At 44.2% G+C, this 25,650-nt stretch overlaps 1 protein-coding gene across 3 annotated transcripts in view; it reads left to right on the top strand.

The window, feature by feature from the left end:
• The window catches only part of syndig1l (synapse differentiation inducing 1-like), a 131,387-nt gene that overhangs the window by 77,934 nt on the left and 27,803 nt on the right, over positions 1-25,650 (top strand). For all 3 annotated transcript variants that reach the window (XM_041214763.1, XM_041214764.1, XM_041214765.1), the window contains one exon: positions 14,632-14,769. In XM_041214763.1, the coding sequence (XP_041070697.1) occupies positions 14,632-14,769 (138 nt within the window). The remainder of the gene's footprint in view (positions 1-14,631; positions 14,770-25,650) is intronic.

Genomic DNA, 25,650 nt, shown 5'->3' on the forward strand with positions numbered 1-25,650 from the left:
TCCTGTAGCCATTAATATGCCCAGTTGCCAATTAAGAGAGGTGAGGCAGGACTTCTGTCCCTCAGGAACAGGAAGTCTTGCCTCAGAGAGCTACTAGCCAATCAGAGGCTGGCAGCTCTCCTGTACCAGTTGTGCCACTGATGGTACTGCACCCAGCACTTGAGGAGGTGAACTACACTGGATCCAGCCCAGCAGGTGAGTCTGGGATTGCCCTGCGTGCCAACATTGCAGGGCCCCGGTGAGGGGTGTGGGGTCTGGGGTGAAAGATCAGAGGGAGAGGTAGACCTGGAGGGGGGGCGGGGGGTGGGGTGGTGGGGAGAGGAGGGGGGGTTGGTGGCTGGGGAGGAGGAATTACACCTTTGTGGGGAAGGGTCACTTTAATGCACCAAGGGGACTTATTAAGGAGGGACCACCCTTGCCCACACGCCACCAACCCACATAGGAAAACCTGCAAGACTGGCCACTTGGTCTGGAGACAGGATGAGGCCTTTAAGTGGGAATTAATTGAGGTTGTGAGGTGGGGGTGGGGGATGTTCTTTCAGTATAAGCTTGGAGAGTTATGCAGCGTTTTCTATAGACTGTACACACTGCAGACCCTGTATGCCAATGGCGGCAGGAGTGGTTATTTAGTCCAGTCACAGAGGCACCAATTATATCTCCTCTGTTCTGGATGGAGTTGATCCTCTCGAGTGTTGGTGCATTTGCACTCAGCCAGATGAGTGACACCTATACCATCACACTCTTGACTTGAGTCTTGTAGTTGGTGGAGATGCTTTGAGGGGGCAGGAGGTGAGCCATTCATCAGAGCTGCCAGTCTCTGCCTTGCTCTTGTAGCCATCGTGGTTATTTGTTTGGTCCAACTCAACACCTAGTGAATAGTGACCCCTCCCAAGCTGCTAGGGGACTAGGTGATGGTGGCACTGGTAAAGATTGGGGAAGATGTCTGGAATTTCTCACATTCAAGATGTCCATCGCTTACCACTTACCTCGTTTTAATGTTACGTGGCACCTCTCAGCCCGAGTCTGGATATTGTCCAAGTCCAGTCTTAGCTGACAGGGGATGCTCCATTACTGGAGGGATTATGAATGGTGCAAAGCACTGGAATAATTAACAAATAGCCCCACAGCTGACCTTATGACCTAGGGAAGATTATTGCTGAAACAACTGAAGATGGTTAAGTTAAGAATATTGCTCTTGAGAATGATATCTTGGGTCTGTGATGACTGGACTCTAAAAAACACAAGCATCTTCCTAGACCCTTTGATCCTCATTTGGTCTCATTATTAATCGGGCCCTTTGGTGCCATACTGGGTTAAAAGCTGCTTTAATGTCGAGGGCAGCTTCATTCACCAGTCTTTTGCCATTCAGGTCCTATGTCTAAGCTTTAATCAAGGTTGGGATTGAGGTCTGGAACTGAGTGGCTCTGGTCAATCAACTAGTTGTCTGAGAGTTGATAAAGTTTGATGGAGCTATTGATGACTCCTACCACTCGACTGATGATTGGGTGGAGGGTGATGTGATGGTAATTAGGTAGGTTAGGTTCACTTTGCTTTTGAGGACAAGCTGTACAATTTTTTCAAATTTTTGGGTAGTTGCTGGTGTCTTGACGAGGGGAACGGTTATTTCTGGTCGGTTCATTTTGCGGGCGCTAGGGGGAGCGGGGTGAGAAATCGTAGATTTCTATGGAGCAAGTAACCAAATAATCTCCTTCATCCACACTTTGCACTATTTGCAGGATTACTGTCAGTGCTGCTTTATTGTTTCAATTCACTTTACAGTTATGGGTGTCACTGCTGTGCATTATGCTGCAGCAAACACACGGCTTGTCTCTTGGCACTTTCTGCAGTCTCTCCAAAGCTTATCCATCCTTCCAGCAGCCACCAGGGTCAAATCTTGACATTCTGTCTACTCGTTATAGTAGTTTCCGGCAGCAAGGTGTTGCCATGCCAACAGTGCAGGAGTTGTCTAAAGCCTATGGAGAGTTATATACTAGATCATGTGACGACAAGAGATACGACACAGGTTAAAATAGTGTCGGAAAAAGAAATCAAGATTATTTGATTAATTTGAGAAGCTAGAACCTTAGATCACAAAGTCCAAACATTTCATTTCTAACACTCTTGTTAGAACCTAATTCACACTAAATCCTGTTCACCTATCACCCCCGTGCTCCCTGACCTAATTCACACTAAATCCTGTTCACCTATCACCCCTGTGCTCTTTGACCTAATTCACACTAAATCCTGTTCACCTATCACCCCCGTGCTCTTTGACCTAATTCACACTAAATCCTGTTCACCTTTCACCCCGAGCTCTCTGACCTAAATGATTCCCAATACAGCAACACCTCAATTTTAAAAATCTCATTGGTGTTTTCAAATCTCATCACAGCCTCATCCCTCCTTTATAACCACTTCTTGTGACCTCTGTAGACCTCTTCCAGCTATATAAACCTCCAAGATTTCTATGCTTCTCCAATTCTGGCATCTCTCACATTCTCAATTTTAATTCCTCTATCACTGGTAGCCCTGCCTTCAGCTGCCTAGTTCCTACGCTCTAGAATTCTGTTTCTAAATATCTCCTCTTCTCTCTCCTACCTTTGAGACACCTTAAAACCAACTTCTTCCACGAAGCTTCTGGTTAGCTGTTCTACGTGGCTCAAAATCATAAATTTTATTTAATAACACTCCTCTGAAGCACCTTCGGATGTTGAAGGTGCTATATAAATGCAAGTTGTTCTTTGTTCTGTAACTTAGTGGCTGAAGTTACAGTGTTACGTCTCAGGATACAACAAGCTGAGGAGTCTGCTTCAGTAGGATACAGGCTCTGGCAAATATATACAAACACCGCCCCTGTGTGTAGATGCAGGAGAAGGGCACAGTCACTGTTATTGGTACCGAGCCACTGAACTTGGCACTGAATATGAGCATTCAGTGCTCAGGCATTAAGGGATGATGATGGGGAGAAATCCTTTCAGTAACGTTGGCGTTTAATTGATTGCATTGTAGGTGGTCATGTTTTATTCCAACAAGGGCTTTACATTATATCCAATTTTAGAGAAAGAGAGCAAGATGAAAAGGTAATGGATAATTACCAAATTAATGTAAAAACAGCAGTGAGAGGTCTCCACTGTGCCATCATACTACTTACAGCTCAACTGAATCATTCTGAAGAATGAATATTTAAATTCCATCCCACTTGTCTCTGGCTGGAGTGCAGTGTAGGCTACCAGCACCACGATCTCTCAATTACATCACACACTTCATTCGACATCCAATCATTTTATTTCAGTCCTAGATCAATGTGTCTCTGGAATTGGCTATGAAGATGAATGCCATTGCTCAGCGATACAGACTGGAGAAGATGAAGAGGCAGACGAGAGAGAGGACAGCACTCAGAATGAGGAGAGTTACACGCCAGATAATGAAGCGTGTTACACACTGAGAGGATAACACATGTGCTGCACTGTAATAACAGGATCGATTGCATGTGTTGTGTAGAGGATAGTATCCCGGGTGAAGAAAGCCACACCCAGCATACATTATAGGGAACCACAGGACATTACGTAAGAAATAGGAGCTGGAGTAGACCCTATGTCCCTTTAAACCTGCTGTGCCATTCAGTAAGATCATAGCTGATCCTCCACCTCAATTCCACATTCCTACACCATCCCCATGTCACTTCGTGCTGTAATACCGAAAAAATCTCTCAAACTTTGTCTTCGAGATATTCAGTGACTGAGTATCCACAGCCCTCTGGGGCAGAGAATTCAAAGATTCACAAGTCTTGGAGTGAAGAGATTTCTCCTCAGCTTGGTCCTTTTTTCTGAACACATACACCTCCCCCCAACCCCCATTCTAAATTTCCCAGCCAGGGGAAACATTTTCTCAGCATCTACATTGTCCACCCCCTTAAGAATTATGTTTCTGAATGAGGTCACCTCTCATTCTGCTAAAATCCTTGGAATGTAGGTCTAGTCTTCTCAATTCCTCCTCATAGGTCAATCCTTCCTTAACACCATACCATTCTCCAAGGGAAGGAAAGAATGTGAAGATATACAAAACCCAACTGATTCTATTTCTTGATTTTCTGAGCTAAGATTATTTTCACTATCTTTATCACATCCTTTATTATCAGGACTACCCCTCTTTTTCTGTTTTGTCTATCTCCTCCAAAAGTTAAGTATCCTGGAATATTTAGTTCCCAACCTGGGTCATTTTGCAATTGTGTCTGGTTGATGCTGGTTGATCACCCTTCTCCACCTCCTCCTTTCAGTCACCCATTTCTCTTCCAAACCCATTGTCTTTAAGTCTCTCACCAACACATCTTCCCTTCTGGTCTGAGGCGTCCTTCTTCTTCCTGGCAGTCCCATCTCCATCACTCGCCTCAGCATATTTCCCCTCTCTCTCTCTCTCTCTAACAGATGGCCATACTATTTCAATCTCTTACCAGCCACTTTCTTCAACGCTCCCACAATTTTCACTGACCCCCTGATGTGCCGATTCCTGATTTTGTCCATTCTCATCACTCCACACATCCATCTCAGCATCTGCACCTCATTGCTATCCAGCTGTCGTTCCTCTCTTCTTGATGTTACCCAAGTTCTGCACTATATAACACGGCCAGTCTCACAACTGCCTTAGATTCTTCTTTTCAGTTTCAGTGATACACTTCTACTGCATAACACTCCACTGTACTTCTTCCAATTACTACAGAGGTAATCCGTCGCTTAATTTCCATTTCCACACTTCCACCTTGTGCCATCACCAACTGCAGGTACTTGAAACTACTCACTTCCTCCAAGTCTTCACTCATAATCTTTACATCTTCATTCTGAGTCTCCTCCTTTGGCTCAAACTGACAATCCACAAATTGGGCCTCTGGTCTACTGATCTTCATACTCCTGTCTATCAGTGCTTTTCTCCAATTCTCCAGATACTCAGTCATGTAATAGCTATTAAATCAAAGCTATTATCTATGCTGATAACTTGCTGCATCTTCCCTTACAGTGCCTTTAGCTTCAACTTTTTTCTAATTTTCCCTATCATCACCTTGAAGCCCAATCCACAGGGACAGATCGTTCTTTCCTCATTAATGGTGCCAGTGGCCTATGAAGCAAAGCCGCACATCACTATTTGAGCCAGGCGTTTAACCTTCTAATCTGTACCAATTGGCGCATAGCTGTGGTGACGATCCAGAGCTTATCACTTTGTAGGTTCTGCTTTTCCATTTGGGCTGTTACCCCCTCAAACTCTCTCAGCAGAACATCATTCCTACTTCTACCTATATTGTTGGTTCCTAAATGAAATATGACAACTGGATCCTCCTCTTCATATTCAAATTGCTCTCCAGCTCTTGGTTGTGGCAACAGAGATAAGTACCTATCCGCTGACTATCCTGTCCCCTATCACTACGACATTCCCCTTTGCTCTACCTACCAAGGTGGCCTTCTGCACCAAGGCTCCATGGTCATTTTATCCAACCATCTAACTCTCCTTGTTCTCATCCACACACCATAGCAAGTATCTCATACCTGTTGGTTGAAGTCAAGGGCTGAGGCCTATCTGTCACTACATCCTAGCTTCCCATACCTGACTGACTCTCAGTCACACCCTCCTGTCCTTGACCATTGACCACTCTAAAATACTAATTAGGGTGTGGTTTCCTTCTGAAACGTGTGTGTCCAGGTCACTCACTCCTCCCTTGAGGACCCTGAGTCCCTGCAGCTCAGCTGAAGTTCCACAAGGTGTGGACACTTAGCACAGATATGCTTGTCCAGGATCACAGTGCTCTCCTTAAGCTCCCACGTGCTGCAGTTACCTGCCTTGCTATGTATATCTTGCCTTTGTTTATTTGATTATTTTTTTAAATTTAATCAATTATTGTAGTTTAATTAATTGGTTTCTCTAGTTTAAGTAAGGGAGTGAAAGGTTATTGGGGTAGGTAAGAATGTGAAGTTGAGGTTAAAAATCAGATCAACCATGATGGCGGAGATGGCTCAAAGGGCTGAGTACCCTACTCCTACTCCTAATTCACATGTTCATAAGTTCCTAATTTGGTAAAGTAATAGCAAGTTATAGTTTCCCAACTGAGTCAAAGGACAAACACTCACCAGCCACCGGAGATGAGAACAAATTTTGAAAAAAAGCAACACCTCCTCCTCCTTCCTCTGCACCAAATTCTAGTTAATTCTGAAAATCATGCACTCTATCATGACCACCCTGTGTGATAGCTAATACTGTTCACCTTATATAGAACGACAGACTCACAGTACTCCTGCTACAGTAATTAACACCAATTCAAGCCACTGCTTTCAGCTGATTGACAGTTAACCAGCTTGCAGTTTCTTTTACAGTTTTTACGTTCTAAGCCAAATTCTAAATGTTAAACTAAATTTCACCTTGAAATTCCCACTTGCACCAAATTTAGCTCTAACCCTGCGCTTTTTGATGACTAATCTGTGCTCCACATCCATAAAGGTACATGAAGTCATTATATAATACCAGAAACTGGATATATTAAAGGAACTCCGTAAATAAGATGAGCAGACCCTGGCTATGTGATATAGGGGAATAGTAGACTCTGGGGCTATGTGGTTAGGAGTAACAGTGGACCCCTGGCTCTTTGGATGAAATAGTTGACCCTAGATATCAGACAGGGGTAGAGGGCAGTGGGGCAAGGTGAAATAGAGGGCCCTATATACTGTAGTCAGAATCACGAATTCTCAGGATGAATTTCCTCCTATTCAGTGTAGTATCACAGTACTAACACAGGACAGTTGTGGAGATTGGGTCCACACCTGTTTACCTTTACCTGTTAAAATTTCCATTCCATTTGACAATCGACACTCAATGTGTAACCACACTGTGGGTTTGTGCAGTTTGGGGACTTGTTTTGCAAAAGCGTTTTCTGGGCATCAAAGGCTTTCAAGTGGTAAAAGGCCAGGGTGTCGAGCTCCTTGTATAGTAGCAGGAATCTTCAGTCCTGTTGATGTGATGGGGTATAGCAGATCTTTGGTGTGGCATCAGGAATTGCAGACCAAGTCTGAAAGAGGCAGAGCATTGTGAAAACAGACATTGTCCTACAGAAAATGAGGAAACTAAGTACTCTTTCTTTATATTATTGCTTTTATCATTGCTGCACTTAATGTTCATGAGACATAATGATACTGCCTTTAAAATGAATCCTTCCTGTCGGCAATATGCTGCAATACTGACAGACAAAAGAAATTGACAGATGTTCTGATCCAAAATCCAACTGTTGGACAAGGTCGATGGCAGCTGTTTAGTGAACTGGTTAATGTGAGGTCACCTTACTGTCATCTCCTTTAGTCTGTCATTAGGTTCATCCTCAACGTAAAACATTACATTCGCACTGATCCACCAGCACTTAATTTGATGAATTTGCCAAATCCTGTACCCCTACAGTATGAGAGGAGTTAACTTTGTGAATATTCATGACACTGGAGGAGGTTAATGTGACATTATAAATCTATTCACTGCTTCCAGCAGCAATAAATTTGAATTGAGATTGTTGTGCTCATCAAGGTGAAGGATGCCGACGCTGATGATTTAAACACTGTTAAGCTATTCTTAGCATCATACTCTCCTGGGCCAGGCAGAATGTAGGTAAGACCCAAAATATAGTTCTCTCCTTATTCAATATACCTGAACTCGAGATAACTGCTCGGTGGTCACACCGCAGCTTAGAAGCCTGGAGGCAGAAAGGGAATGGGTGACCGTCAGGCAGTCCAAGAGAATTAGGCAGGTAATGCAGGAATCCCCTGGGGTCCCGCTCACCAATAGTTTTGGATACTGGTGAGGTGTTGGTTCCTCGGAGGAGTGCAGTCAGAGCCAGGTTTGTGGCACCACAAGCAGCTCTGCTGTACAGGAGGAGAGAAAGAAGGGGGGGGCGGAGAGCAGTCATAATAGGGGATTCATTAGTTAGAGGAGCAGACAGGCATTTCTGTGGCTGTAGACGTGTCTCCGGGGTGGTATGTTGCCTCCCTGGTGCCAGGGTCAAGGATGTCATGGAGCAGCTGCAGGACGTTCTTCTGGAGGAGGTTCAGCCAGAGGTCATGGTCCATGCTGGTCCCAGTGACTTAGGTAGGAAAGGCGATGAGGTCCTGAAAGCAGACTTTAGGGAGTTAGGAAGGAAATTGAAAAACAGGATCTCTAAAGCAGTAATCCCAGGATTACTCCCAGTCCCATGTGCAAGCGAGTATAGAAGCAGGAGAATTGAGCAAATAAACACGTGGCTGGAAAGCTGGTGTAGGAGGGAGGGCATCAGATTTCTGAGGCATTGGGACCTGTTCTGGGGAAGGTGGAACCTGTACGTGCCGGACGGTCAACACCTGAACAGGACTGGGACGAATATCCTCGCAGGGAGATTTGCTAGTACTGTTGGAGGGTGTTTAACTACATTGGCAGGGGGATTGGAACCTGAGGGCAAATTCAGAGCAGGGAACAGGAGATGGAGCATTAGTGAGTGACTGTGAAAGATAGAAGCAGCACAGGTTAAAAAGTGTACAGCACAGGAACTTGGCAGTGTTAAAAGATATACATGTAAATGCAAGGAGTATAGTAAATAAAGCTGATGGGCTAAGGGCACAGATAGAAACAGGGCAGCATGATATCATTGCTACAACGGAAACTTGGCTTAAGGAGGGGCAAAGATGACAGCTCAACATCCCTGGATATAGAGTTTTCAGGTAGGATAGGGACAGGGATGTAGCATTATTTTTTAAAGAATCGATTACACCTGTGAGGAGGGATGATATACTAAATGAAGCATCCAATGAGGCCATTTGGGTTGAGCTCTGAAATAAAACAGGGGCAGTCACACTGCTAGGAGTGTACTATAAGCCCCCAAATAGTGGAAGGAATTAGAAGAACAAATATGTAAACAGATTTCTGAGTGCAAAAACAATAGGGCAGTAATCATTGGGGACTTCAATTACCCTAATATCAATTGGGATACGAACAGTGTGAAGGGCACAGAGAGTGCAAAATTCTTCAACTGCATTCGAGAGGATGTTTTTAGCCAGCACAGAACTAGCCCAATGAGAGGGAGCGCAATTCTAGATTTATTCTTAGGAAATGAAGCTGGGCAAGTGGATGAAGTAGCAGTGGGGGACCATTTTGGAGATAGTGACCATAAAGAGTTAGGTTTAGCATCATTATGGAAAAGAACAAAGGTAGAACAGGAGTAAAAGTTCTAAATTGGGGGAAGACAAATTTTACAAAGCTGAAAGGTGAGCTGTCGAGAGTGGACTGGTTACAGCTATTAGAAGGAAAAACTATGTCAAATCAGTGAGAGGCATTCAAAGGTGAGGTTCTACAGGCACAGTGTAGACATGTTCCCACAAAGGAAACGGGTGGTACTGCCAAATCTACAGCCCCCTGGTTATCCAGAAGCACATAGGCCAAGAAAAAGCAGAAAAACAAAGCTTATGCCAGTCACAAAAGAATTATACTGTAGAAAGCCTAGAGGGGATAGAAAGTACAGAGGTGAAGTAAAAATAGAAATTAGGAAAGCAAAGAGAGGATATGAAAATATATTGGCAAGTAAAATCAAAGAAAATCCTAAGATACTTTACCAGTACATTAAGAGCAAGAGAATAACTAAGGGAAAGGTAGGGCCTATCAGAAATGTAAGTGGTAACCTGTGGGTTGATGCAGATGATATGGGCAGGGTTCTCAATCAGTACTTTGTCTCTGTCTTCACTAAGGAGAGGGATGATGCAGACATTCTAGTTAAAGAGGAGGAGTGTGAAACATTAGATACAATAAGCGTAGTGAGAGAGGAGGTACTGGAGGGACAGGTATCCTTAAAGGTGGATAAATCACCAGGGCCAGATGGATTGTATCCCAGACTGTTGAAGGAAGCCAAGGACGAAATAGCGGATACTCTGAGGATCATTTTCCAATCCTCACCAGATACTGGCAATGTCCCAGAGGATTGGAGGTCTATGAATGTTGTACCATTATTTTAAAAGGGTGAGAGGGATAGGCCAGAAAATTATAGGCCTGTCAATTTGACTTTGGTGGTGGGCAAATTATTGGAAATAATTCTGAGAAACAAGATAAACTGTCACTGGGAAAGACACAGATTGATCAGGGATAGTCAGCATGGTTTTGTTAGGGGTAGATCGTATTTTACTAACTTAATAGAATTTTTTGAGAAAGTAACAAAGAGGGTTGATGAGGGTAATGCAGTGGATGTTGTCTACATGGATTTAAGTAAGACATTTGACAAGGTCCCACATGGCAGACTGGTTAGAAAAGTGAGATCTCATGCAATACAGGGGAAAGTGGCAGGTTGGATCCAAAATTGGCTCAGTGACAGGTAACAAAGGACAATAGTCGATGGATGTTTTTGCAAATGGAACATGGTTTCCAGGGGTGTTCCACAGGACTCAGTGTTGGGCCCTTGTTGTTTGTTGTATATATCAATGATTTGGACTTAAATGTGGGAGTCTTGATTGGGAAATTTGCAGATGACTCAAAAATTGGCCATGTAATTGATAGTGAAGAGGATAGCTGTTGACTCCATAATGATATCAATGGTTTAGTTGAGTAGGTGGAGAAGTGGCAAATGGAATTCAATTCAGAAAAGTGTAAGGTAATGCATTTGGAGAGGGCAAACAAAGCAAGGGAATACTCAATAAATGAGGAGTTATTGAGAGGGGTTGAGGAAGTGAAAGACCTTGGAGTGCATGTCAACAGGTCTCTGATGGTGGCAGGACAGATGGACAAGGTGGTCAAGGAAACATATGGAATTCTTTCCTTTATTGGACGAGGTATTGGATACAAAAGCAGGAATATAATGGTGGAACGATGTATAAAACGCTGGTTAGGCCACAGCTGGAATTTTGCGCACAGTTCTAGTCACTACATTACAGGAAGGAAATAATTGCTCTAGAGAACGTGCAGAGGAGGTTTACAAGAATGTTGCCAGGGCATTTGGCGAAATCTCATCCACGGGCAAGATGAGATTTCAACCAGTGATTTTAAACAAAAACTTTTAAAACTCATATTTAACATGTCCCTGCTTAAGTGACAGAGTCACATGAGGGGACATGTTTTCGTTATTTTTTACTATCTTTACTTTTACAGTTTAAAACCTTCAGCCCCCTGAGGGCAGCTCTGTGCCTCAGGGAGCTTTCATTGCGGGCACCCGTGCACATGCGTGAACTTCAGCGCTCGCCCTCCTCTTGCCCCACCCCGGCAGCGCTGCAGCGCGCGTCTCACACTGACCGCCCATTAATTGGCCAGTCAGCATGAAATCGAGGTTGGGCCGGATGGCGGGCAGCTTCACAACCAATCCCGGGCCTACCCAACGAGGGCAAAATTCTGCCCATAGAATACAGCCCGGAAAAAAAAAACTTACCTAACTTTTTGTTAAATAGCTGCCTTAATGTCTATTGAGAGCAGAATGGAAGAATAAATGGATGAATAAGGTGCAAACATATATTTCCCCATGTTAAAAAGCAAAAAAACCGCGGATGCTGGAAATCCAAAACAAAAACAGAAACACCTGGAAAAACTCAGCAGGTCTGGCAGCGTCGGCGGAGAAGAAAAGAGTTGACGTTTCGAGTCCTTATGACCCTTCAACAGAACTGCTGAACTGTTCAACAGTTCTGCTGAAGGGTCATGAGGACTCGAAACGTCAACTTTGCTCTTCTCCACCGATGCTGCCAGACCTGCTGAGTTTTTCCAGGTATTTCTGTTTTTGTTTTTATTTCCCCATGGCCTTAGTACAAGAGTTGTCCAATTTAGTCCCACACGCCAGCTTTATACCCAGTGCCCTGCAAGTTCTCTTCAAAACCTCGTTCAGTTGCCTTTTGAAAGCTCCTTCCAAATCTGCTTCCATCACCCTATGGGATAATGCATCCTTGCTTATCATACCCAATTAGCTCTGTTAATCTCTTAAATCCTTTGAAAACTCATCTGCAATGTCACTGTCTTCCTCCCTGTGGATGATGAAATGTGTGTACACAGAGAATTGGGGAAAGTCTATTTTTTTTTTGTTGTGCTGTTATGATCAGGAACACTGCTCCTGACAGGACGGTGGAAGCAGATTCAATAATAACTTGCAAAAGGGAATTGGATAAATACATGAAAAGGAACGAAATTGAAGGGCGGTGGGGGATAGGCATGGGGCGTGGGGCTAATCAGACAGCTCCTTCAAAGAGCCAGCACAACATGACGGCTTGAATATGTGGAAAAAAAAATTCCCCACGTTTCCCGGAATCATACCAAACGCATCATAAATAACACGGGGGAATAGGTTTGTAGTCAGTTCAGATAAGCGGGTTGCCATTTCATCCCACCAGAACCTCCACAGCAAAGACAATATTGTGGTATTTGTGTCAACTACTCTTATTTTTTTATCAAAAGATGGAATTTTAGAGCCCAATCATGGTGGGGGGTGTGGGGGGGTAGGGGAGAGAGGCAGGGGCCATAATACGCAGCGAGCCATTCAAAACTCCATTGACTTCGGCAGGAACAGAAAATCCCACCGGCGAGAGGGACCATTAAATTCCACCCTATGTCTCTCCCTAGTTCTGTAATCATCCAGCCTTAGAGTTGCCAACCCTCCAGGATTGGCCTGGAGTCTCCAGGAATTGAAGTTCAATCTCCAGGACACTGCTGTGTGCCATCCTGGAGAAAAATCATCAGGGCGTTGAAAAAGATTGTCTTTTTCCGTTAATTTTCTTTGAGCATTTCTCTTTACCAGATATAAAAATGTGGAAGCTGGGAGAAACAGCTGTTTGACAGACAGTCAAGCATCATCCAATTGGGTAATGAATCTTTTTGCTTTCCGATTGGGGTAGGAAGGCTGTGCGTCACAAGGATGGATGTGTTGGCCGACTATTGGCTGGAGAGTGGGGGCAAGTCATGTGATGAAACCTCCAAGAATAAATTTAATCACAGTTGGCAACCCTAGCCTTTGCAGAAGTTGCTAATGGATTCAGATGACCTTTGAACCTTTCCAAGGGCTTTCAGAATTTCAGTCCCCCATTTTGGATGCTGCATCCCTGTAAATTTGACTTTACCAACAATCTGCTCCAGCTACGAGATTTCTGCCTGCACACACTCAAGGTGGAACTATGGTGAGAAGCCAACCTCAGAAAATTATGGGATGTTTTTTCTTTGCTTCGTTAGTCACACTTTCTCCAATTGTCCTGCTGGTGCTTTTCTTGATCTCACTCGTAGAATCCTGCTACACAGGAGGCCATTCGGCTTTCATGTCGGTGCTGGCTCTTTGAAAGAGCTATCCAACATGTCCCACTACCCTGTTCATTTCCCAAAACCCTGTTAGTTTTTTTGGCTTCTTCAAGTAAGTGACCAATTTCTTTCCGAAAGTTATTACTGAATCTGCTTGCGCCGCCCTGTGGGAATATGTTCCAGATTATGACAATTCACCATGTAAAAATACTCTTTCTCTGATTCTCTGTGCACACACATCTCGACACCCAGAGGAGAGAATGACATTGCAGTAAATGAAGAGTTTTCAAAGGACTTAAGAGATACACAGAAATAATTGAGTATGATGATTGATAGCGTTCATATGGGACAAAGGGACTCTTGTTGTGCAATGCGTAGACACACAGAGGGTAGAATTTTTCACTCAGCGTGCGGGTCTGTGCCCAATCTGCTCGAGCGTGGAATAGCGTATGATGACTCTCAGGCTGGGTTCCTGGGGTCATTGCCCACTTGCACGATATTTCGGTCAGTGGGCGGCCATGAAGGTTGTAATTAACAGAGATTTTTCGTTGCCCGTCCAGCGTTACAGCTGGTGGGCGGGTGAATCGGCCAGGCGGCCTTTGCATTTTTCAGGAAACCTCATCCACAGACGGAATGAGGTTTCTGTTATTAAATATTAAAAAAAAATGTATGGACAGAATTTTCATCTCGTACATGTTCAGGTGGCTGATTCTGATGCATGGGCATTCTTCCCGGATTTTAAAATCTGTTTTTATTGCATTTAAGCTCCTCAGCTGTCTCCCTTTCAGGAAGCTTTCATTCCCCGCTCCCCTGGGCCCACGTGACTTCAGCGCTCCTCCTGCCCTCTACCCCGGCAGCGCTGAGCCTTTCAGCGTGTGTTTCACACTGGCCGGCCATTAGAATTGGGCAGCAAGTGTGAAATCCCCGTCAATGTCGATTGCAGTCAGGGGCCTGTCCCCGCCCACTCCCAGGCCCGCCAATTACGTGCGCCCACCAAACTAAAAATCCCCCCCAGAGATACAGGCATACCCAGACACTCTCACTCTCTTGTACGCTTGCTCTCTCACGTGCTCACTCTTCTCATGCGCTCGATCTCTCACACGCTTGCTCTCACTCCCTCACGTTTGCTCTCGCACGCACACACTTGCAGACACAGACATAGGCATACAAAAAGACACAGATAAACATACACATGCTGAGTTTTACAGGCATTTCCCCAAGGCCGTGACCTATATTTGCTTCCCTGCTAGCATTTCTCTTCATTGTGTGATCTGATGAGATTACTAGGAATGTTTTCCTAATGGCTTTGGTAATTCAGTCTTTATCTGCTTGTGTACCATTAATGAAAATCAGTGTTGAGCTGCCGCTGACAGACTCAATCATTCTCCTCCTCCCCAGAGTGACTGCTCAAGTGACAGTGATAGCGAGGACAACTTCATTATGATCCCTCCGCGTGACCACCTGGGTCTGGCTATCTTCTCCATGCTCTGCTGTTTCTGGCCTCTGGGCATTGCTGCTTTCTACTTCTCCCAAGGGGTAAGGCTTGTGTGTCTTTGTTGTTTCACATGACCCGCTAGCATGATGGAATGCGTGTGCACATGTGCATGTTGTGGCGAGAGATTGAAACAGTCATGTTGTTTTCTGAGGGACGGGGAGAGCTGTGTGAGCAGAGGAACTGGCACATTCACATGTGGTAAACAGTCCAGATCAAGTCCAGGTCCTTTCTTCCACATTTTCCATGTGGCCAGAGACCATCGCTGGGATAAGAATACATAGGAACAGGCAGCATTCAATGTCTCACGCAAATAGCACTTGTGCACAGTGGGTAGCGCTGCTGCCTCTTAGTCAGAAAGTTGTGTGTTCAAGTTCCACTCCAGGGGTGTGAGCACATAATCTAGGCTAACACTTCAGTGCAGTACTGAGTGAGTGCTGCAGTGTCAGAGGTGCTGTCCTTTGGATGGTATATTTAACCCAGGCCCTGCCTGCCCTCTTGGGTGAATGTAAAAGATCCCGTGGCTCTACTTGAAAGAGGAGCCTGGTGTCCTGGCCTGTATTTATCCCTCAAGCAGCACTACATTCTAAAAAAAACAGATTATCAGGTCACCATCATTATGTGGGAGTTTGCTGTGAAAAATCTGTCCGCCATATTTCCTACATTACAACAGGATTCACAGTTGAGAAAGTACTTCACTGGCTGTAAAGCACTTTGGAATGTCCTGAGGTTATGAAAGGCACTATACGAAGGCAAGTCTTTTTTTCTGTTTTGTCACGTGAAGCAGGACTGTGAATGTCAGCATTGAGTCACGTTTGTTGAGAGGCAGCACACTGTGGTTATACATAGTGCGTACAGTAGTGGTTATGTTAATGGGCTCGTAATCCAGATGCAGCGTTCAAATCCCATGTGGTATCACGGTGAAGATGAAAAAGTATTATTAAAGGCCGGCACTGAACTAGGGAGGAGTTGATTGGGTCTGTGGATGCTATAATCCTGAGTCTACAGACATATGGTTAAACAGATAAGTGACTGCAGGCAGCAGTTAGGGGAGGGAAAGGAAGCAGTGCAGGCGTAAAGAAACAGGCACAAGAAGCAAGAGGAGCAGCTTTTCAGATAAAGTATGGGAAGTATAGCGAGTGTTCAGGCCCAGCAGCCAAACAGTGAGGTTAGTCATTGAGTTTAATGGTCATTGAAATCCAGAAGAGAGAGACTAAAATAGCCTCTCGGAGGAGAATAGAAGCAGCCAGCAGAGCTAAAGGAACATACAGAAATATTAGGAGCAGAAAATAGGAAAGAGAAAGGGAGAGATGGGTATCTGCCATGTAGGCCCATTGTCCCTGGGGTAAACCAGTGCCAGAGGTTGTTCTTTGTAACACTCACCTTCCCCTCCCCTGCTGCCCCATCACCCCATATCCAGCATCGACAACCAGGCTCTGCAATTAACCTCTACCTTCCCCTCCTTACTGCCCTTTGGTCACCAATCCTCATCTCTCCTCCAATAGCCCCAGCTTTCTGACTACATCTCAGTGAAGCACTTATAATTTCTTCTTTGTATTTATGTAGGACCTTTGATACAATTTGCTATGAAAAGTGATGAGCAGGAGGCTGGGAATTGGAACGAGCCCCCCTACCCCTCACCCCACCAAGAGCTCATCATATTTCTTTGTGACTGACTCGAGTTGACGCCAGACGGCCTCAAGCGCACAATGTTAGACATGCAATCATTGGCTCTTATGCTCCTGGGCTGGGGAGAAGTAGTTCTGGCAGCTTCCCTACCCTTAATCATTACCCAGCACTGCCTGTTGTCAATGCTAAAGATGAGGGCAGGATTGGGCTGCCTAAAAGGTTCTGCTGCTGCTTCAGCTTTAGTGGTGTTGGCATCACAGACTAATACCCATATTCCACCAGCATTTACCTGGGTGGCGCTAGTTATTCCAGGCATGACCTGCTGAGATGGGAGCCCTGGTGATGAGAACTTTTTAAATGGAAATAATCTAAAGATAGGTCTTGAAGATTTCCAGTGATTGGGGCTGTGACTATTTCCTTTGGCAGCTCGTTCCACTGTGGGATTGTCCTTGGGAAGAAAGATTGTTGATACACTGCCTTGGAAACAAATGGTCTTTGTAGTTTGTATGGATGGCTACTTCATGGTTTGTCATTGCTGGAGGGCATCAGGTATTTGTTTCTGCCAATTTCCACCAGCCCATTCCATATTTTATAGAACACAGTCCATCTATTTTTCTCCTTCCTTTGCTGTAGTGATTCCCATTCCAAATCTTTGATCAAATGTGTGACACTGGAGTATTTCCCATACTGATTCATGCAGAATTGCACTGTTCGTTTTTGGATCACTTCAGTCGTACTTCTATATCTCGCCACATGAGAGTCCCACACACAACTTCCATTCTCCAGGATTGGCCGAACCAATCTTTGGTAAGCTGTAACTCTGATACTTTGTTGTGATGCCAAAGATTCCCCTTCCTCCTTTTGTTCAAATAGCTATCCAACACTTGGCATGTGGGTTATACATGAATAATGAAAGCTTGGCGAGCTGCTGGAGGGAATTGGGTGCCTATAAGACTTTGACTCCTAGGATAATCAAACCTTACAGCACAGAAGGAGGCTATTCAGCCTTTCATGCCTGTGCTAGCTCTTTGTAAAAAAGTATCCAGTTTGTCCTATTTCCCTGCAATTTCTCACAGGCCAGCAATTTTCTTCCCCTTTCAGGCATATATCCAATTCTCTTTAGAAACTCACGATTGAATCTGCTTCCACCAGCCTTTCAGGTAGTGCATTCCAGATCATAACATAAAAAATTATGCGAGTTAGTTCATATTGCCTCTCCTCATGCTTGCTCTCAAAATGCATTTCTTCACGCTTCTCTGCATTAAACTTTACCAGACGTGTGTCTGCCCATTTCATTAGTCTGTCTTTATCCTCTTGAAGCCTGTTACTAACCTCTTTACTGTTTATTACATTTCCAAGTTCCTTGTGGGGGAGGGAAAATAGACAAGAAAAATTATATATATAATTGAAATGGGAACAGTTGGCTGGAGAAGACAGATGACCCCCCTGGGCAGATAGGAGATGGTGACTTACACCAGGTTTTATCTTAAGAATACTTTGTTGTGCCAAATATTAAATATTCATTAACTAGGGTAATTGTGAAATATATTTTTAAATGTTTGCATGTACAGCTTTGTCTTCCATATGAGTAACTGGCTGAATTGTCAAAGCTCTGTTTCAGAGTCATTCTTCTTTTCTGGCCATTTGTTAAATGAGATTAATAAACTCTTATTGCAGCACACAATCTAATGTTTGTTATATGTAGTAATAGGAATCAATGATCTTCCGGCAAAAGGAATGCAATGAATAGCTGAGTAATTTTATAAATGAAAGCATCCATAAGATCCGATAACAGATGGAAGAGCCTCAAGCTCCTCAATAATCTTAATATCAAAACAAGGTAAAGGACTGAGAGGCTCCCTCCCCGGATATCTGTAGCAGCAGTTTGCGGGTATAAATTCAGAGCACTTCCCTCACTGACCTCTGTGCATGGCGGTTACAATAAATTAACACGAGGTCAAGATTCTTTAATATGGGATCTTCCGGGTGACATGACAATTTATGCCGGGGGGGGTGGGGTGGGGTGGGGTGGGGTGGGTGCCATAGTGGACTGGTGACCAGAGACCTAGTGTAATGCTCTGGGGACCTGTGTTCAAATCCCACCACAGCAGAGGTGGAATTTGAATTCAATAAATATCTGGAGTTAGAAGTCTAACAGTGCCCATGAAACCATTGTCGATTGCCATAAAAACCCATCTGGTTCACTAATGTCCTTTAGGGAAGGAAATCTGCTGGCCTACATGTGACTCCAGACCCACAGCAATGTGGTTGACTCTTAAAAATAAATGCCCTCTGAACAAGGGCAATAGTGCTGGCCTAGCCAGCAACGCCCACATCCCCTTTTTTTAACAGAATCTATTTATGGATGCATTTGATTTTCTTCACAACAGAAGTTCCAATTGCAACATAGCAATTTTCACAGGGGACTACAATTTTGAGAAGGACAAAAAAATGTGAAAATTTCAATTATTTTTACAATCTCCAGTTTTACTCAGAATTGAAATTATTAAAGGGAAAAAGTGTGGCACTTACAATCAGGGATAAAGCTTCTCGTTCTGCATGGCAGTCAGTGTTTGTGTGGAATGCAAGCTGCCAGTGATGAGCGCTGGTCAACGTTAGATTGATTGGCTGCCCACTTTTGCTTAATTACTTTCAAGAGCCAATATCGTTGTGGTATCTTTGGGCAATTTGCCCTGGAGATATTCAGCCTGCTTCAGACAGTATATGGAGAGCCGCTTGCAGTCGGCCAATCAGAAGGAGCAGGTTTGCTGAACTCCGTATCCTTTTCTCCTTCCACACTTAAGCTTGTATTAGTGTTTCATTACACCTGACGGATTTGCTGAATATTTTGGTTCAGGGAGAGACTGTCACCAAAATGATCCAATTTAAAGAGGGCTCGAGGAGAACTGAGTGACACAGTAATCTTGCACTTCTAGGATCTGGGTAATAGTGGTATGAAATGACTGTAAGGCAGTGCTTCTCGTTGTGAGTCCATTTAAATACTTGAAAATTGGTTGGACCCCAGAGCGAGAGTAGAGATGGGGTATGTGGGAATGTGTGGGGAGAGTTGTTGAGCAGAGGGAGGATGGTGGATAGTGGTAGGAGAGAGTTGTTGAGCAGGGGATTGGAAGGGTGGGTCGGATGTTGCTGAGCAAGGGCCAATGATTTTGGCCACAACTGTTTTGAAGACCCTGGCCTCAGAGCTAAGAATCACATGCAGGTGTGTAATGGACTGTCCTGCTCGATGGTCACCGTTGCTGACTCAGAGCTCACAACCCCAAATGATTGACCCATAGTTTGGGAACCCATCTGGTAAGGGGTTTGTGTGAAATTTGGACCATATCTCAACTCAATCCCGACGTCGATTGCTTTACAATAGTTGAAGTGCCCCTAATTTGGCAATAATCCCATTCATAGAAGCTGGAATATTAAGTTTCAGACAGGTACAGCAGAGGATATAGCTCTTGGGGTGAAAGGGATCAAAGGGTATGGGGAGAAAGCGGGAGCAGGCTATTGAGTTGGATGATCAGCCATGATCATAATGAATGGCCGAGCAGGCTCGAAGGGCCGAATGGCCTACTCCTGCTCTTAGTTTCTATAGGATGCACTCCTAAGGTAAGAAGGTAAGAAATAGGATCAGAAGCAGACCTTTTGGATCCTCTCCGGCATTCATCATGATCATGGCTGATCTCCCCGATCCCCAAAGTTCTTAATTCTGTTGGGAAAAGGCAGAGGCAAAAGCTGGGTTATCTTCATTCTGTACCTGACTGCACTACCGCTTTACCTGGAACTTATTGATGCTGACATTGAGCAGAGGGGAAGTGGAGGGGGCTGCTGTCGGTGGGGTTGGAATGGAAACCATTGGCCCTCCCTCGTGCATGCCCACCATAACGCCAGGGCCAGGATTTTCAGCTTGGTGTGCTGGCACATGCCCGGCACGCATGAACGTGAAATAGTGCACGCTGACATCGGGCAAGCATCCCAATGTCATCGCGCACTCGCACGATATTTCAGTTGGCAGGTGTGCATGAGAGTTGGCAGTGCGACCACTGGCAATTAAGAGGGTTTTTAAGCTTGCATTTTAGCATAAGTCACTGCTTTCATAGTATAGGAATGTTTGAGGACTCTGGATCTATACTCAATGGAGTTTAGAAGGATGAGGGGAGATCTGATTGAAACTTACAGAATACTGAAAGGCCAGGATAGAGTGGACGTGGGGAAGATGTTTCCATTAGTAGGAGAGACTAGGACCCGAGGGCACAGCCTCAGAGTAAAGGGAAGACCTTTTAGAACAGAGATGAGGAGAAACTTCTTTAGCCAGAGAGTGGTGAATCTATGGAATTCATTGCCACAGAAGGCTGTGGAGGCCAGGTCATTGAGTGTATTTAAGACCGAGATAGATAGGTTCTTGATTGGTAAGGGGATCAAAGGTTACGGGGAGAAGGCGGGAGAATGGGGTTGAGAAACTTATCAGCCATGATTGAATGGCAGAGCAGACTCGATGGGCTGAATGGCCTAATTTCTGCTCCTATGTCTTATGGTCTTATGAAGGGCAAGCAAAGGACAAAATTAGAAAAAAAAAATGAAAGATGGTTGCACAGATTGATCTCTGATTGAAGAGAAGAAGGAGGCCATTTAGTCCTTCAAACCTGTTCGGTTATTCAGGGAGCTCATGGTTGATCTGCAACCTAAGTGCATGTACCCATCTTTACACCAAAAGTTGAACTTGTCAATTTAAAAAACAAATTGTCATGAATTGTGATTTTTAGATTAGGTCTATGATTGTATCGGAAGTTTGATTAATTGAAAGGTCTGCATCTATTAATAAAAGTATGTGACACATTTTATTTAATTCGGTTAGAGCCAGAAAAATCACACAGCAGCCAGCTTCACAACGCAGTTAGCTTACAAGCAAATAATACTGCAGTGGGTTCGAGCTCTGTTTACAGTAATCTACCCTGTGTAAACACAAGTGAATAAAACTAAAAAGGCTATGTCTCATAAAAGAAAACATAAAATAAATTATCACACTAGAACGATCACTTGTGAAGTGACTGAATCGGTACACATTATCACACAAAATACAAAACATCAGAAGGATGAATAAGTGCAGTTCCCATAACACTGAAAAAGCTGGACACCGTCCAGGACAAAGCAGCCTGCTTGATTGGCACCCAATCCACAAACATTCACTCCCTCCACCACCGACACACAGTAGCAGCAGTGTGTACCATCTAAAAGATGCACTGCAGGAATTCACCATAGCTCCTTTGACAGCACCTTCCAAATCCATGACCACTACCATCTAGAAGAACAAGGGCAACAGACACGTGGGAACACCACCACCTGGAAGTTCCCCTCCAAGTCACTCACCATCCTGACTTGGAAATATATCATCGTTCCTTCACTGTCGCTGGGTCAAAATCCTGGAACTCCCTTCCTAACAGCACTATGGGTGTACCTACAACAGATGGACTGCAGCCGTTCAAGAAGGCAGCTCACTGCCACCTTCTCAAGGGAAACTAGGGATGGGCAATAAATGCTGGCCCAGCCAGCGATGCCCACATCCCGTGAATGAATTTTTTTAAAAATCAAAAGGTGATTGATTAGGCTCAAAATATTCTCCATGCTCATGGTGGTGAGATCTCTGCAAAGTAGGGTAATTGAAGGGAATGCTATATGCCTGCCTCATGATTATATCTTTTTATGGCATCTTTGCGGTTAAAAGCCAGTGCCAATATAAATGAGCTGTCCCCAGGGATCGGCAGTTAACATACATGGCCTTCAATTCTGGCAGCTGAGGCTGTTGATGGGAAATAAGTGGAATTAATTTGGGTACTCCTCGTCCAGCTCCAAGTCCACTGAGCACAAACCGTGATAAGTTGGCAATTTTGTCAAGAGACCAGTGCTGTGGAAAATGGAAATGTCGCACAGGGGCAGCAAGGAATGCTTTATTGAAGGAAATGTTGCTGGGCAGAGCAGGGAGAGTGTCGAGCTATGTCTAAACTGTGCTAACTCTAACCTGGAAATGGTTGATGGGACCAAGAAGATGGAGCTGAGTGGCTGGGACAGAAAAAAAAAAAAATTCTCCGCTCACAAAGGACAGCTATTAATATTCCGGCACTGAAAAAAAAAGTTCAAGGCTTTCCACCATTTAACACCGTCTGTCAGAATCAACTGTTCCTTCGCTCTGTACATAACTGATTCTCCTCTGCTCCCAGCCCTGCTGAACCTCCCTGGTGCATTGTTATTGCAGGCTCTCTGATTTATTCTCTAGCTGATTAAAGTGACTTATTTCTTCAGTCGAAAGTGTGGTGTTCCTTGCATTTTGGAGATAGCTGGCTATCTGACTAGTTCAATATCAGCCTCACCAGGGGCTGAGACTCAGTGAGACTCAGTGCCAGTGAGTTTTTTTTTATTCTTTGGGGTATGGACATCGCTGGCAAAGCCAGCATTTGTTGCCCTGCCCTAATTGCCCCTGAACTAAGAGTCTTGCTGGGCCATTTCAGAGGGTGGTTAAGAGTGGTAAAGACAGCAGATTTCCTTCCCTAAAGGAAACCCAGATGGATTTTTACAGCAATTAATGACAGTTTCAAGGTCACCATTATCAAGGCAAGCTTTCAATTTTTCAATAATAAATTTAAATTCCACCAAACTGCCATAGTGGGATTTGAATGTACGTCCCCAGAGAGAGTTAACCTGCGTCTCCAGATTACTAGCCCAATGACACTACCACTACCCCACCATCTCCAGTTAGTTTGCCAGCTGCTTGCTGTCACAGATCCTCTTTAGGTACTGTAAATGGAGTTGCCAACCTTTCAGGATTGTCCTGGAACCTCCAAGAGCTAAAAGTTAATCTCCACGATAGCTGCCAATGAAGCTGGGGACAAATTATAGTTGCCATAAAAAAATTGTGTTTTAAAAAAAATGCCTTCAAACATTTTCACCTAATTATAAAAATATTGGACTTGGAACTGTGCCACGTGCCCAGATGCCCCTGGGGAGGGCGCACATTGGTTAGGGGCGGCACTTACTCCACCCTGGGAACGCCACCCTGGGATTGCCAATGTCACTTTAATCCGATTAGCTCAATTTCCTTGAAAGTTTTGGGCATTTTGAAACAGTGATGCCGCTTTCAGAAGGGCCACTTAGTTTCCCTTTATTGGCAACCTTCTGGTTGGATCAGAAACAAGTATAAATACAAACAGACTGCAAGCCATGGTTCTTGGGTTAGCAAGTGCTTTACTGTAATCTGTTACTGGGTAAATAAATGCTTATGGGAAATGTGTTTAAAAATTAAAACTGCCTGTCATGAACTCGGCGCACATGTAATTTAAAGGAAAGCGATGCCTTCTCAACAAAACTCACCTGATTCCTCTTGCACTGATTCATTAAACCCTCCCTGGTAAAGTATTCCACATCATTTTGGTACAAAATGGTCCACCTAGCGCTCCTATTAAATTCATTCTCCAGTTGCATGTCCCAGCAGATGAACTCTTCATCTCTCTGTATAATGAGGTAGGCTCGCCGTCCCCTCTTCTCCAGATGTTTAACTTTTGGGATATTACTCAAGAAACAGTTGGAGTAGAGGTGATGGTGAGCTGGGCATTCTTTTGCCCCCACAAATGCTCCAGCTTCCCAGAATCCCATCCCTTGCCTTTGCAGCGAATGCAAAAATAGAAGATTTATTCCCCGCTGGTATCAGTGAAAGTGGAACACTTCCCGATCTCCCTGACCTTTTCAGGCATTGCAGAAGAGAGTAGGAAAGAAGAAGTTGCAATCTCTATTTATTTCTCACCTCCTGCCCTGAGCAAGCTGTCATATGAGAGGGCCTGAGATTCTGCCTACTCTCACTGAAACATTGATGTTTCAGTAAAACACATGCCATAAAACACACAGCACACTTAGGCTGCTTTTCCATCAAGAAAAACGACAATTTATATCTATATAGCACCTTTAACATAATAAAGCATTGAATGCACTTCACAGGAGTATTACAAAACAAACTATGACCCCAAACCACGTAAGGGGATAATAGGTTAAATGACCAAAAGCTTGGTCAAAGAGGTAGGTTTTAAAGAGTGCCTTAAAGGAGAAAATTGAGGCAAAGAGACATAGGAAGGGAATTCCAGAGCTTGTAGTCTGGGCAACTGAAGGCAATAGTGTAGTTATTAAAATCAGCGATACTCAAAAGGCCAGAATTAGAGGAGCGCAGATAGCTCAGACAGTTGTGGGGCTGGAGCAGATTACAGAGATAGAGAGGGACAAGGCCATGGAGGAACTTGAAAGCAATTTTAAAATCAAGGCATTGCTTGACTGGAAGCCAGCATAGGTCAGCGAACACAGGGGTAATAGGGGAACAGGGCTCGATGAAAGTTAAGACATGGACTGTAGAGTTTCAGATGACCTCAAGTTTACGTAAGGTAAAATGTGTTGTTAATAAGATCCAAGCTGGTTGGTGAAGTCAAAACCAAGGCACAGAGCTTTTCTTTATTGAGAAAGTTTATGGACTTGTTTAGTCCACAGCTCTCCTGCCACACACTCAGTGTCCCAGCTATCCCTTATTTATACTCTTTTTATGAAAGAAAATCAATAAATAAAAATCAATAAATCAGAGGGGGTAAACAGCCCTTGAGGGGGCACTGTAGCTAAAACAAAATGCCAAAGGAAACTTACAAAATCAAATCAAAATGTCATTCCCGGGGTGATGATGCACCCCAGCATCCCCGATTTATACTGTTTTGAGTGCACCTTTGACAAATTGGCAAATTAACAAACAAATCAAAGTGATAGCCCTTAAAGGAGGCAATCCCCTAATTATAGACTCCTTTTGAAAACAAAATCAATAAATTAAACAAAAAAATCAATAAGAGGTGATAGCCCCTGGTGGGGCACTGTAACTAAAATAAGAACATGAAAGGAAACTTACAAAATCAAATCAAAATGTCATTTCTGGGGGCGATGATGCACAACAGCATCCCCTATTTACGTGTGTTCAAAGACAATTAATACCTGTTTCTCTTAACCTTAGCAATGTAATTCACAGAATCACAGAATCTCAGTGCAGAAGAGGCCCTTCAGCCCATCGAGTCTGCACCGACATGAGAAACACCTGACCTACCTAAAAAAGTTTTTCCTCACATCCCCCCTAAACCTCCTGCCCCTCATTTTGAACTTATGCCCCCTTGTGACTGACCCTTCAACTAAGGAGAACAGCTGCTCCCTTTCCACCCTGTCCATGCCCCTCATTAACTTGTACACCTCGATCAGGTCGCCCCTCAGTCTTCTCTGCTCCA

Source organism: Carcharodon carcharias, chromosome 20 (assembly GCF_017639515.1).
Source record: "Carcharodon carcharias isolate sCarCar2 chromosome 20, sCarCar2.pri, whole genome shotgun sequence".
Classification (NCBI taxonomy): Eukaryota; Metazoa; Chordata; class Chondrichthyes; order Lamniformes; family Lamnidae; genus Carcharodon; species Carcharodon carcharias.